This window comes from Osmia bicornis, chromosome 15 (assembly GCF_907164935.1).
Source record: "Osmia bicornis bicornis chromosome 15, iOsmBic2.1, whole genome shotgun sequence".
Lineage (NCBI taxonomy): Eukaryota > Metazoa > Arthropoda > Insecta > Hymenoptera > Megachilidae > Osmia > Osmia bicornis.
Genome location: NC_060230.1, coordinates 8712992 through 8726276, shown reverse-complemented (window position 1 = coordinate 8726276; position 13285 = coordinate 8712992). Strand labels below are relative to the sequence as shown.

The 13285-nt window shown below is 34.1% G+C and overlaps 5 protein-coding genes across 12 annotated transcripts; 4 read left to right on the top strand and 1 right to left on the bottom strand.

Moving 5' to 3' along the window:
- Positions 1-614: 614 nt before the first annotated feature.
- On the top strand, positions 615-3172 carry LOC114880804 (doublesex- and mab-3-related transcription factor 1A-like). The gene is made up of 3 exons (XM_029197206.2): positions 615-984; positions 1063-2236; positions 2823-3172. The coding sequence occupies exons 2-3, from the start codon at positions 1804-1806 to the stop codon at positions 3098-3100; spliced, it is 711 nt and encodes a 236-aa protein (XP_029053039.1). The 5' UTR covers positions 615-984; positions 1063-1803; the 3' UTR covers positions 3101-3172.
- A 97-nt stretch (positions 3173-3269) lies between these two features.
- On the bottom strand, positions 3270-7427 carry LOC114880802 (leucine-rich repeat-containing protein 49). 7 transcript variants are annotated; one of them, XM_046288813.1, is made up of 9 exons: positions 7172-7427; positions 6805-6827; positions 6528-6691; positions 5808-6446; positions 5503-5699; positions 4450-5382; positions 3964-4334; positions 3651-3890; positions 3270-3588 (listed from the first exon to the last, which is right to left on the bottom strand). In XM_046288813.1, exons 1-9 carry the CDS (start codon positions 7344-7346, stop codon positions 3385-3387), a joined length of 2946 nt encoding a protein of 981 aa, XP_046144769.1. In that variant the 5' UTR covers positions 7347-7427; the 3' UTR covers positions 3270-3384. The 7 variants fall into 7 exon arrangements, with proteins under 7 accessions (XP_046144769.1, XP_046144771.1, XP_046144770.1 ...); XM_046288815.1 differs by having other exon boundaries at positions 4450-5118; XM_046288814.1 differs by having other exon boundaries at positions 4450-5699; positions 5808-6003; positions 6292-6446.
- A 136-nt stretch (positions 7428-7563) lies between these two features.
- On the top strand, positions 7564-8262 carry LOC114880805 (39S ribosomal protein L54, mitochondrial). 2 transcript variants are annotated; one of them, XM_029197207.2, is made up of 2 exons: positions 7564-7730; positions 7908-8262. In XM_029197207.2, the coding sequence occupies exons 1-2, from the start codon at positions 7634-7636 to the stop codon at positions 8189-8191; spliced, it is 381 nt and encodes a 126-aa protein (XP_029053040.1). In that variant the 5' UTR covers positions 7564-7633; the 3' UTR covers positions 8192-8262. The 2 variants fall into 2 exon arrangements, with proteins under 2 accessions (XP_029053040.1, XP_029053041.1); XM_029197208.2 differs by having other exon boundaries at positions 7600-7730; positions 7853-8262.
- A 499-nt stretch (positions 8263-8761) lies between these two features.
- Positions 8762-11408, top strand: LOC114880803 (chitinase-3-like protein 1). Its single transcript, XM_029197204.2, has 5 exons — positions 8762-8970; positions 9554-9617; positions 9811-10472; positions 10601-10890; positions 10971-11408. Exons 2-5 carry the CDS (start codon positions 9554-9556, stop codon positions 11350-11352), a joined length of 1398 nt encoding a protein of 465 aa, XP_029053037.1. The 5' UTR covers positions 8762-8970; the 3' UTR covers positions 11353-11408.
- An 825-nt stretch (positions 11409-12233) lies between these two features.
- Positions 12234-13248, top strand: LOC114880815 (40S ribosomal protein S16). The gene is made up of 5 exons (XM_029197234.2): positions 12234-12300; positions 12397-12441; positions 12522-12653; positions 12849-12963; positions 13044-13248. The coding sequence occupies exons 1-5, from the start codon at positions 12292-12294 to the stop codon at positions 13187-13189; spliced, it is 447 nt and encodes a 148-aa protein (XP_029053067.1). The 5' UTR covers positions 12234-12291; the 3' UTR covers positions 13190-13248.
- The last annotated feature ends 37 nt before the right edge of the window (positions 13249-13285 follow it).

The window sequence follows — 13285 nt, the reverse complement described above, 5'->3', positions numbered from 1 at the left end:
ATTCTATTCAGGTTCTTTCAAGTTCCCTTCCCTGTTATTAATAATTCTCTTGTTAAAATTCTTCGTCCTAAACAGAGTAAGTTTTTGCAGCAGAAGTGAGTCCAATCTTAGCTATGGATATTCTGAGGTGCAACATCGCTTCAGTCACGCATCTTCAACGGGGGATCCTCCGTTAGCAGCAGCGGAAAGATGTTGAATGACCTGTCAACATATTTGCCGTACTGACAACACCCCCAGAAGCAAAGCTGTCCATGTCGATGGGAAGAGGAAAGAGCGTCTAAAATGACACCCCTTCGTTCCACGCTCATTAGGGCAAATTCCTCGGTGCGTTTCACGCGTGCCTACTGGTGGATGTAAATTTAAACTTGTCCAATCGTTTCATTCTTTTCATCGTCTTGAAAAAGATCATTCATAAGAGTTTATCTTTAGTCGAAAGAAGAAGTCTCTCTTTTATTATTATTATTATTATTATTATTATTATTATTATTATTATTATTATTATTATTATTATTGATACTTCTAATACAGCTGTGGCTCAGAGTGTTTGTCAGAGGCGCAACTTTAATTAATCATTAGAACATTATTGCAGCAGAGTAATATATTTTATCCACAGCTGCTCGAGTAAAGTTTCGTGCGAAACGAATACGCTTCCGGTCCATCCGACTAACATCACGAGGTGTCCAAGAAGCCGGGCTCACTTTTGGTTACAACTAAAAATAATACGATATTGCCGAAGTATCGAAAAGCGGAGAATAGTGCAATCCCATCCCCCTTTTTCCTTCTATTGCGTACTGCGAAAATAGAAGAGAGGAGAGAATCTCGTTCGACTAACAACGGTACACACCGCCAGCTGCGGCCACATGGCATTCTTTCTGTGATCTTACTCTAAGAGCTCGTTAATACGATCCTCTCGGATGTTGCCAACGCTCAGTTAATATTAGTTTCGAGTATGTTTTCTTAACGTATGAGTGTTCTTTCAAACGGGTAGGTTTTAAATGCTAGACACACCAAATATTATGTTCTTCCCTTGTTTTGGATAAAAATCTACATACTCTTCAACAGGGAGGAAACATCACGTCGATTCACGTTTCAAAGGAGAGTGAAAGATAACTGGAACATCTTTGCATACCATTTCCTTTTTACGAAAAAAAGTTAACTGTATCAGAGAAGTATTATGAGTACATATCTTAATTAATAAAGGAAACAATGATCTTTTATTGATCTTAAAAAGTGACTTCTTAATTTTGCTTGGCAATAAATTGCTATAATTTGCTCGTAAGGAATCATGCTCGATAAATCTTCCAACTTCATGTAAAATGACCCTCTGTGTCTGTTTGGCCGGATAAGACTGATACGCGGGGGCTGTAATTAAACAAATCGTTCCCGTTTAACGAAGATCCTCAGCTTTTTCTCGAGATGATACAAGTTGACGGTAATAAGAACAGCAAGATGGAAGCTGGCCTCGATTGGCTCTTGGTCCAGGACGGTGGCGGAGTTTCTTCGTGTTTCGAGCCAATCCAAACGTGTTTCTTCTCTCTAAAAATACATTTTGAATCAGTAGGAGGAGACGGAGATACACCTCCTTTAACGAAAGGAAAAGATTCCTCTGTGTATATAACTCATTCAACGGTGAACACCGACTGTTTCGTGCCGTACCCTTACAGGAAACTGGAAAGGAGGGAACGATTAGATGAGTGTTCCGCGAGTTATTCGGTCTATGTATCGAAATGTTTCGTCAACATTACCATAATAGTTAATTAGTGAAACTGTAAACGAGATACCGCTGATCGAAAGAAAGACAAAATGAAGACCGAAAACGGCAGCTTGAGCCAAGTGAATTCTGGGATCGAGCAACGTCTGCGGAGTCCAAAGTGTGCGAGATGCAGGAACCACGGTGTGATTTCCGGTTTGAAAGGTCACAAGAGGTCCTGCGCATGGAAGGACTGCCGTTGTCCTTGTTGTTTGTTAGTGGTTGAAAGACAACGGGTAATGGCAGCTCAAGTTGCCTTAAGAAGGCAACAACAAGCTCATGGTAATTATTTCGGTGATAATGTCTCGACGGTTTGTCACACACCTATGGATGCAGCCAATTCATCGTATTTGATTAAAAACGATCAACCTGTGAGCAGAAGAACGAAGAACTTCCAGCGTCATCAGTTACACTTCACTCAAACCAGCATCAGCGTGACCCAAGGATTTTATGGATTAAAGACCATACATGGTTTACCTGCAGCATGTTAGTAGTCGATGTTAATTAAATTATAAATAAATTACTTAACATTTTGATGGTCACATATTTTCAAATTGAAATTAGAAGGCTCGCCTGTACTTTAGGTATTTTTTTAATTAAAAAGAAGCGAAGAGAAAGAAGTACCCATGTTTTGCCTATGTCCTTTATGTGTGAAGACAGCAGGTTTTAGTTCAGGCTCGCCTTAGATTCTCCCGAAACTGAAGACAACGGGTGGAAGACTCCTCCTACATTTTACCCTTAACTAAAAGAAATCTATGTTTCATCTAAGTGTACATAACATAATAGATAGAAATATAGTACATTAAAAATTTATATACCAAAGTTATGAATATGGCATCTATTATAACACTATGCAAATCGAGAACCCACACTTTGAATTCTTCTTATTCGAATCTATGTATATTTCTTGGTATATTAGAAGCAGAAGAATTTGGTTTATAGGAAATCAGAAAAAAGTAACGTCCATGTGGTGTCAGCTGTTGTTAATGCGTATACAGTATTTCAGGGAATTGTATTTTAACATTTCTTCAGCAATCAACAAGGGATAAATTGATGTTTCCTTTCATTTCAGTTACCGCAGATCCTCCGTTACTGAATGGTTTGTCGCATAATCAAGAATATAATCAAGAACCTGAAAGTTCAAAGAAACTACAGTCTTTCCCTTCGATGTATTCCACGATACCGTGGTTCGAACACGTCGCTGAACCTCGAAAAATGAAAAAAAATTTCAACCATTTTGCTCCCACTGTGACGGATCACGATGATATTTCTGCATCCAAAAATGCATCTTGTATGGAAAAGAAATCGACGATTTCTTTTAGCGTGGAATCTATCATTGGAACGAAGTGATATGAAACGAATGATTTCTTTTTTTTTTCTTTTTTACGTGATTGCATTTCATTATTATTGTAAATAGGATTCATTCTTATGGTTTGTTTAAACTTATAGAATAAAAGTATTAAGTATAAGACGCAAAAGAACCTTTCAACGGCATAAAACATTAAACAAACAACAGATGTATAGATCGTATTCTATAATTAAACATTAACAAAATACATATGAACGTATATGCGAATTCATTCAAGCTAAATACTTATATATTATCAATTAGTGTATAAACTGATGTGAACTAATTATTTATCACCTTCAAGTGTTTTACAACAACGTTTCATATACGTATCTATATCAGAAAAATCAGATAAAGTAGTGTGAATAATTTCATATAAAATACTTGGCCATATATTATCAAGTAACTGTAACTTTTGTATTGCATCCACAGTAAGATTTATTAAATTTAATAGATGTATTTTTCCTTTGTGCCTCCAAATAAGATCTTCCTGAAAGAGAAAGTAAAAGAAGAAATGTAACAGTTAAAGTTAAATATTATTTATTTTATTACCTGTGTTATATTTCCTTTTCTCCACTGTAATGCCTCTTTAGCAACAACACTTCTAAGGGCTGGATCGCTGTTAAGTAAAAACTGTTTGGCAGTAATTTGTTCTCCATTTTGCTTTTGAATTTTTTCTAAATGAAGTCTTTGTAATAAAGGTTGTAATAAAGATTCGGGCAGTGAACACATCACAATATCAACAAAACCAGCGTATTCTTTGTTTGCAAAATCAATCTCTTCATTTGTAATCTACATATAAAATTAATATGTACATAAAAATGTTTTATTAATGTAAGTTAACATGAATTAACAGAATATTTACTTCTTTTCCATTAATAACTTTCAGTCCCCAGTGGGCCAAACGAAATATAGCATAAACTTTCCAATCTTTTGATATAATTGGATTTCCTGTTTCTAAATGAATACTCGTTAATCCTTGTGCTTCAGCTAAAGCATTAAGCTGTCCAAGGTATGTGATATTAGTTTCTTTAAACATAAAATGTTCTATGTTCGGAAATCTATTTTTTACTTTACACAAAACTTTGGCCACATCGTTAAATTGTACATAATTAAATTTAATAACATTAACATCTTCAGCTTTTGAAGGATCCCATGGTCGGTCAATAAAACGTAATGCACCTTGACCATAAATATTTAAACATCGACCAACTATTTCTATCAAATAATCTCCTCCTGTGAAAAATGTCCAATAAAAAAAGTATTATGTATTTGTATACTGGCTACAGTTAACAAATATGAAATTGATTGTAATGAAAGTATATAATAAATTATAACATATGATGTATACCTTGTTCTCTTTCTTTTGATGGATTTTGTACAGGAATTGGATTTGGTGGTGATATTGCTCTATATTTAGCTCTAGCAGTTGCTGCTCGATTACTTTTATAATATACTACTTTCTTTAATTGAGCACTCTTGACTCTATTCTTATCTTTCTCTAAAGTCTTAGACTTTTGCAATACACTTTTAGCAACAGACGATGTACTAGAATCACTTAATACTGACTTGCAACTATCCATACTATTAGTTTTAGAACTTAAAGAACAATATCCAGAGGAACCAATACTAGATTTTGATTGACAATCACTCATGATATGTTGATTGTGAAATCTTAAAACCTGTTTCTCGTTTATTGATAATTCAGAAGATTTAAAGAGTGTACAACTCTTACTTTCATTGACATCAGCAGCAGCTTCTGATGCAGATGACAAAACATTCATGAAATCAATCTTATTAGCAAGGAACTTATCACTATCATCTTGAGAAACATAATTGCTAGAGCTTTGTATATGAGGTTTTAAACAGCTCTTTAAATTTTCATGGCTTTCTATAATTTCTGAATCGCTGCTCGATGTGCTGTTAGTATCATTTCCAGTTCTTCCTTTTGTTAGACCTTCGTTGCTTATAACTACTTTTTCATCGAATTTACTATTTAATAAGTTATTTACAATTGAACCTAAAATAGGTGGCAGTTTAAATTCTAACGGATACACTTTAGTTGTATCTTTTAATCGAAATAAATTATTACTAGAATTACTTCTTTTTTTAATGTTTATTTTCGTTGCTTCTATATTTTCATTTATAGATGTCAAGCTCCCAAAATCTTTTGCTTTTACTTTTTCTAAGTTTTGAGGTCTTAATATATTAAATTTGTTAGATTTCTGAATTTGTAATACATTAACTTTATTGAATCGAACGTTGTTTTCATTGTTACTTTTATCTGTGGAGGATTTAGTATGACATCTAAGAAATTCCCAATTTATTTTAGCATTTGATATTATTTCTTCCCGCCGAACATTCATACAAACTTGTGTGCTAAGATTTAAAAAAGTGGAATTACTTTGTTCTTTTGTTGTCCTCCAGGCTGTAGCAGCTCTTCGAATTTGTTCAGTAATTGGCATAGCAGATAAACGCTGTAAATGTGGTAAATATGATACAAGAAATGAAACATAGTCTCCAGTTAATGTTACAGGATTTCCATCAATTGCTATTTCTCTAAGTTGTAATGCTTTTGCAAGACTGCCCATATCTTCAATTCTAAAATATGAAGTATTAATAAGTGTACAGTTATCAATGAAAATTGTGTATTACAATTTTTAGAACATGCAAATTATAATGAATTTGTAGTATTTATCATATACTCACTTATGAATATCATTATTACTTAAATATAATTTTTGCAGTTGTGGAGTTTCATTAAAACCTAATAATTTTTTTATCTTATTACGTCTCAGGTTTAACTCTTTTAGTGATATTAAACCTTGGAAGTCATTGTAGCCTATTACTTTGATATTATTTCCAGCTATATTTAAAACTTTTAGAGATACTAGATTATTTAAATCTGAAATTTGTACAATTTGATTGCCATGAAGATCTAGAACTTCTAACTTAGATAGGGACTTCAGACCTTCAATTTTTTTAATTCTATTTTTTCCAATCAATAACACTCTTAAATTTTCTAATAATTCAAAATTACAAATCCTTTCAATTTGATTATCGTACAGGTCAAGAAATACTAATTTTGTCAATTGAGAGAAGTTGGAATTCTCAATCTTTGTTAGAAGATTATGTTGGAGAGATAGTAAACGTAAACGTGGCTCTCCAACTATATTTGGGAATGTAGCGAGACCTCGTCTATCAAGACATATCCTATCGGGGCTCTTTTCTTTCTCGGCAGCAATTCTTGTTGCCACAATATTATTTCCTTCACTTGTCCATTGTAATGTAACTGCATTGGAACCTTCAACTTTGTCATGTTCTATATTAAATGGAGAATCTGCTAGGCTACATAACAAAATACACACAAAAAATATTAGTTATATGTAACATGATAATATATATTAATTTATAATTGTTTGTTAATACCTAAATGAATTATAACAACGTTTAGATAATTTTGGAGGTACAGGTGCTCCAGGTAAAATAGGCAAAGCAGGTGCAATTGCTAAGAAATGATCCTCTTGATTATTTGTATGAGATTTTGTTGATCTTCCGTTTATTATGTTTATGTCAAAAGCTACTGTTTTTGGCTATAATATTAAATAATGTTAATTAAATTGGCTTTTCCTTCTTTGATTACATTCAATAATGATAAATACATATATATATATACATATGTAAAATTGAAGAAAATTGAACATACCCGCGTCGCCCTGTCACTGCTCACTGGCATTACATAATAGAAACATAAAATGATGATTAATACATTATCCCACAGATTAAAAGATTCTGTTATAACCATTTAAAACGAAGCTGGTATTTATAACATATAACGATTCGTAAATTATTCTATCAAATTGTGATACAATCAACTCTTGTGAAACTTATTTTATTGTTTGTCATTGCGCATTCAATACTGTTGTCGTTGTCAACGTTTGAAAATTCCGCGTCATGTGAGAACTACAATACGAAATAATTAGAAACTACTCTAAGGGATGTAACAATTATAATAATTTAAAATAGTTTTCTATTGAAAACAGAGAATAGACAAATGCAATATATTTATATACATATAATTAAGACTGGACGTTTACTAAGTAAATTATATTCATTTCTCGAAATAGAGGTTAAAGCGTTCGATACTTTATCTATTGTCGAATTCACCAGAGTCCATAACTGCGAAAAGACGAGTTTTCGTTCATTCTTGCGCATCTTGGCCCTGATTGGCGAAATTTTCACTTCCATGCGATTGCGCACAGCGTCGCTGTGGCGCCTCTACGCGAAAGTGCATCATTTGGAGTGTATAATGGGTAGCACGGTTTTTTATTCACGTGTATCATTCTGTACTCTCCCTATTCCACCCTACTATTCTTTCACCCTGTATATTAAACTCGCGATTGAAGCGCCTACCGCAGTAGGAGTTCGATGCTCACTAAGTTCCCCCACTATCTTCCAACCTGCGCGTCGCATATATATATACATACATATATATATACAATTTGTTGTTATTACAAATATATATATACATATAAATGAATATGTCTCTTTTTTCTGTTTTGCGACTGTCTTTGACAAGAACAAATTTTGTTATTTCAGCACAATATGCGACATTGCCAAAAGCTGTTGGAGGTAATAATACCTTTTAATTAAATTGTAATTTGAACGTGAAATTCATACAAGTACAGGTTATATCATACTTCATATGTTTTCAAATTCATGAAGTTTATTACATTTTTCGTTTTTTAATGTAGTTGGAAAAAAACATATGCAAAAATAACATCGTTATTCGTGTCCTCTTTTTATCAGGAGCAAAAACGAAGAAGCAAATGAGTAAAACCGAAAAGATACAAATACCAGTTGAAAAAGATGTTAACAAATTGTTAACTTATGTGTGTGGATTAAATTATTATAAGGAAGGGGAAGAAATTCAATTGAAGCCTGATGATCAATATCCAGAATGGTTATGGAACATTAGAACTGAACCAGTAACATTGGAAGATTTAGATCCAAATACAAAACAATATTGGAGATATTTACGTAAAGAAGGAATTAGAAAGAAGAATAAAATGATAAAGCATCGTAAATTATAAAATTTGTACCACTGGCTGATCTAAATCACTGTTATTTTATTTTGTTCATTGATATCATACTACTTTATTAATATTCATTAGTTTTATGTACATTGAATTCTGAACTTAAATAAAACTGTATGTATATATATGTAAATAATATATTGTTTTTCTTTATACATACATTTGTATGCATATTATTTGTAAAATACTTTGCTATAGATTTATAACGTAACCCCTATAATCCCTCAGAGTATTTATGAAGTTATCCTCAATGATTTAAAACAATTCACAGAATTTTTATGAATCAACTGATAAGCAGTATTTGATTAATAAATGTATTGAAAGAAGGATGAGCTTTTCTCATGAATACTACAATCAAATTTTTAACAAAACATTCTTTATCATTGCTTTTCTAACAAATAAAAACAATTAACTAGGATTATAATGTTTATTACATTTTATCAGTTTCATATTAATTTTCCTGTATATAAAATAAAATAGTTACATCTGACAAGATCAATTTTTTTATAATGTATTATTGGATAAATATATGATCCTTCGATAGTGTATCAAGCGGAAATAATCACGATAATAAAAACACGATTTTAGTATATAAAGGCCTGGGTTAAATACAACGCATCTATGAAAAAATTGTATAGTTCAATATCAGTGTCTGATACAAGATAAACGAGTTCAAGATAGCTAGTGAAGTTCAGAAACGACGAGCCGCCTGAAGTATTGTAACCCGTTGACATTGTGGAACTAGATCGGATCTCAAACTAAGAAATTTGACACAGGTAATGAGATCAAATTCACGATTGACTTCATTATCTTCAATAATATTCAACGATACTTTATTATTGATAGAAATTTAGATTATTTAAATGATAACACTGTTTGTTTTCCATAGAATATATTATAAATAGTTTTTGCTATTTTGCATTTAACAAACTTTTATGTTAAGTACTCTATTATCTTGATTTAGTTTTATGTTGTACATTTACGATTCATGACTCATAAACTACGGTACGGTTTTTCAAGATTCTGGCATGCACCTGTGACAATTCAAAAGTTAAGAAAGTATTTAAAAAGTAAATATGACTTTTGTTCTTTAACATTCCAAGTAAAGTGATATATACCAAGCAAAGCCCCCCCTGTATATTTCTGATTAGATTAACTTAAAACAGGATGTTTTGTAAATCTCATGTTGAATATAAATTCAACTGAGTGATCACTTTCGCATATTATATAAAACGGAAGTCGTTGAAGCTATGGTGAGAAGCTTCATAATTATAAAAAAGAATAAATTTAAATAAATCTTCATTTTGCTTCAATACTGATGACAAAATTTGCTTGGGTTAAAAAGTGATCTGTTTTCAGATGATTAAGTCAGCGTTTTTGGTTGCTTTTCTGGTGTTTGCCGGCCCATGCGTTATTGCCGACAGTAAGTATCAGATTATTACTGATAAAACTACATAATGAACTAAATGTAATCTCCTGTCCTTAATCTGAAAGTTGTATCGTTATCTATAATGAAGGTCAATCTCGTAACTCTTGATTTTTATATGATATTCCATTATTCATCGATTATAAGGATAGATAGATTTATGATAACATATTTTTTTTTCTTCTAATAGAAAAGATCGTCTGTTATTTCGGTAGCTGGGCTGCGTACCGTCCTGGCAGGGGAAAATTCGAGGTGAATGATATCGATCCAACGCTATGCACCCACATGATCTACACCTTTGTCGGTATCATTACCGATGGTAATGTCAATGTGTTAGACAGTTGGATGGATTTACCTAATGGCAAGGATGGTTTTGGGAAATTTAACAGACTCCGTGAGTCAAATCCAGGCACCAAGGCTATGGTTGCGATAGGTGGCTGGAACGAAGGATCCGTCAAGTACTCTCAGGTCGCTGGCAACCCTGCTACGCGTGCTACATTTGTCAAGAACGTAGTCGCCTTTCTGAAGAAATATAACTTTGATGGTTTCGACGTCGATTGGGAATATCCAAACCAACGCGGCGGTATACCGTCCGACAAGGAAAATTACGTTGCTTTGTTGAAAGAACTGAGAGAAGAGTTCGATAAACATGGCTTCATTCTGAGTATCGCAGTTGTCGCTGCCGAGGGGTCGGCTTCTAAATCGTATCATATTTCACAAATATCAAAATACGTTCACTTTATTAATTTGATGGCGTACGACTTCAACGGATCATGGAATAGATTCACGGGAATGAATGCACCGTTGTATCCTTCTGCAAGAGACACTGGGGATCAAGCCAAGCTGAACGTGGTAGGAATACCTTATATCTCCCTTGCTGAAATTGTTTCTATTAAGTTTCAATTCAGACCACCGTTCCCAAGTCAATGTTAAAATGTTATATTACATTAGTCTTGATACGAGATTCAATACCATTCCAGGATGCGGCTGTCCATTACTGGCTCTCGCAAGGTGCATCCACTGACAAGATCATTCTTGGTATTCCCACGTACGGGAGATCTTTCACTTTAGTGAATCCCAGTAATACCGACATAGGTGCTCCGGCTAATGGTCCAGGAACTGCTGGTCCCTATACAAGAGAAGCAGGAATGCTTGGTTACAATGAAATCTGCGAATATCTTCGTCAAGGTTGGTCCGTTAAGCGTAGCAAGGAACACGGCGTACCTTACGCTTTTAAAGGCAACCAATGGGTCGGATACGACGATGTTACGTGAGTGTTTATCGACGATATTATAAAAGTAACGATTGACAATGAAATATAATCAATCGTATATTTACGGTCATTTTCAGGTCTGTTCGAGAGAAGGCTAATTACATTAACTCTAAAGGTCTTGGAGGTGCCATGCTATGGAGCGTCGAAACCGACGACTTCAGCGGTAGTTGTGGTGACAACTATCCTCTTTTGTCTGCTCTAAACATTGTATTGAGGGGGGTGACTCCAGCTCCGGCTCCTCCAAACCGCCCGAAACCGGATGTAACCCTACCACCATCATCGAGTTCTCTATGTAAACAGGAAGGCTTTGTTAGAGATCCGAAGGACTGTTCGACGTTTTATCAATGCCAATTAGTGAACAATGAATACGTGGCACATCAATTCCGTTGTGGTGCTGGACTCGTTTTTGATCCATCGATCGTTGCTTGCAATTACAAGTACCTTGTTTCAGGTTGCTGAATCCGCAGGAATGATTGAAACCTATTAAAAATAAGTTTTAATTAAATTAAAACAAAACATATTGTTATTATGTATTTTTGCATATACAATATAATAAAATATTATTATCAAAATTTCTTTAGAAAATTAATTTGTATACTTCCAAAAATGAGAACATAGATACATGTACCTACATATATACATACATATGTATACATATAATTATAAGACATCTACATACAGGGTGTCCCAGAACTGGGGTAGGAGCCGAAGAGGGATCATTGCTAAGGTCATTCTAAACAACTTTTTCCTTCGCCAAAATGTTGTTTAAGGGTTCGTTTTCGAGTTATTAACGAAAAACACTGGCCAATCAGAGCGCGCCTTTAGCGCGGGCCGAACCGTAAGAGTGTTGGACATGCTCTGTGTTCAAGCCGTGGTCGTGATCAAGTGCATCGGCATCACGTCGGTATAGGGCACGGCTTGAACGCAGAGCATACCCAACACTCTCGTGGTTCCGCCCGCGCTAAGGGCGCGCTCTGATTGGCCAGTGTTTTTCGTTAATAACTCGAAAACGAAGCCTTAAACAACATTTTGGCAAAGGAAAAAGTTGTTTAGAATGGCCTTAGCAATGATCCCTCTTCGGCTCCTACCCCAATTCTGGAACATCCTGTATATGGAGAAGTTACCAAGAAGTTAAAGTACACAGCTTTCACTTTGTGGTCATATAAAATCGCAGAAAATACGATTATACGATGAGTCAAAAGTGAGCTTACTATATTGTTTTTCTGTATAAATGTCCAAATGTTACAATTTTTTCAATTAAAGTTGGGCTTTTCACATTTGTATTTTGCGCCAACGATCGGAAGTTAAAGAGAAGCTTGCATTTGATTAGCGTAGTACTACTCTCGAAAACATCGTGCCGCCATCGTAGAACTTCCTTTCTACGACGTGGTTTCCAAAATGCAGAAGGTATGCTTTCTGTTTTGCAAATTATAAGGATTATCTTTGTTTTATAAAAAATAAATATGTATTTTCATATCAGGCTGACATGTAATATTATTTCAGAAACAAAAGGAACCTATTCAGTCCGTACAAGTCTTCGGACGCAAAGTGAGTGTCATTTGTTAAAAAAGTAATGGGGGGGTTATGTTTGCGCGTGTTCCTTGAAATGTATACATTTAAATTTACAGAAAAGTGCGACCGCGGTTGCCTATTGCAAACGGGGCCGTGGAAATCTTCGTGTAAATGGACGGCCGTTAGAATTGGTAGAACCCCGCGTGTTACAATATAAATTACAAGAACCAATTTTGTTACTTGGCAAGGTACGTACTACTTGATATTGGAATTTCATTCTGTGTTACACTTTCAGATTTTGTTAAGATTGCACTCAATGATGTTCACTTATTCCGAACATGATTATCTGTGATTACAAATACAGCTACTGAGAAAATGAATCATATAAATTTGTTAAGAAAAAGCTAATTCTAATAACACCGCTTATATTATTTTTTGCATAGGAAAAATTTTCTGGAGTTGACATCAGAGTGAGAGTAAGCGGCGGTGGTCATGTTGCCCAGATCTATGCCATTCGTCAAGCTATTTCCAAAGCACTAGTGGCATACTACCAGAAATGTAAGTATCAATGGAGAATGTGAATTTGAGAAAGCATATATGTATATGGACATGTTCATAGTTGAATCATCTATTTTCAGATGTTGATGAAGCAAGTAAAAAGGAAGTAAAAGATATCCTAATTCAGTATGATCGAACACTTCTGGTTGCTGATCCAAGGCGGTGCGAACCAAAGAAATTTGGTGGTCCAGGTGCCAGAGCAAGATACCAGAAGTCTTACCGTTAATTTACAAATTTCACATTACACTTTATTCATATTATTGAATAAAAAAATTTAAAAACAAACTCCGTATTTGTTTTTAATCCTTAAAAATTCAAGTGC

Bases quoted from the DNA above. Each gene is read 5' to 3' on its own strand.
- LOC114880804 (XM_029197206.2), top strand. From the start codon at position 1,804: ATGAAGACCGAAAACGGCAGCTTGAGCCAAGTGAATTCTGGGATCGAG. The intron at 2,237-2,822 runs GTTAGTAGTCGA...CTTTCATTTCAG, and splicing joins ACATGGTTTACCTGCAGCAT to TTACCGCAGATCCTCCGTTA.
- LOC114880802 (XM_046288812.1), bottom strand. From the start codon at position 7,346: ATGGAAGTGAAAATTTCGCCAATCAGGGCCAAGATGCGCAAGAATGAA. The intron at 6,692-6,804 runs GTATGTTCAATT...TTAATATTATAG, and splicing joins GCAGTGACAGGGCGACGCGG to CCAAAAACAGTAGCTTTTGA. The intron at 3,891-3,963 runs GTAAATATTCTG...TTTTATATGTAG, and splicing joins AAGTTATTAATGGAAAAGAA to ATTACAAATGAAGAGATTGA.
- LOC114880805 (XM_029197207.2), top strand. From the start codon at position 7,634: ATGAATATGTCTCTTTTTTCTGTTTTGCGACTGTCTTTGACAAGAACA. The intron at 7,731-7,907 runs GTAATAATACCT...TCTTTTTATCAG, and splicing joins ATTGCCAAAAGCTGTTGGAG to GAGCAAAAACGAAGAAGCAA.
- LOC114880803 (XM_029197204.2), top strand. From the start codon at position 9,554: ATGATTAAGTCAGCGTTTTTGGTTGCTTTTCTGGTGTTTGCCGGCCCA. The intron at 9,618-9,810 runs GTAAGTATCAGA...TTCTTCTAATAG, and splicing joins CCCATGCGTTATTGCCGACA to AAAAGATCGTCTGTTATTTC. The intron at 10,891-10,970 runs GTGAGTGTTTAT...GGTCATTTTCAG, and splicing joins GTCGGATACGACGATGTTAC to GTCTGTTCGAGAGAAGGCTA.
- LOC114880815 (XM_029197234.2), top strand. The intron at 12,654-12,848 runs GTACGTACTACT...TTTTTTGCATAG, and splicing joins CAATTTTGTTACTTGGCAAG to GAAAAATTTTCTGGAGTTGA. The intron at 12,964-13,043 runs GTAAGTATCAAT...ATCTATTTTCAG, and splicing joins AGTGGCATACTACCAGAAAT to ATGTTGATGAAGCAAGTAAA.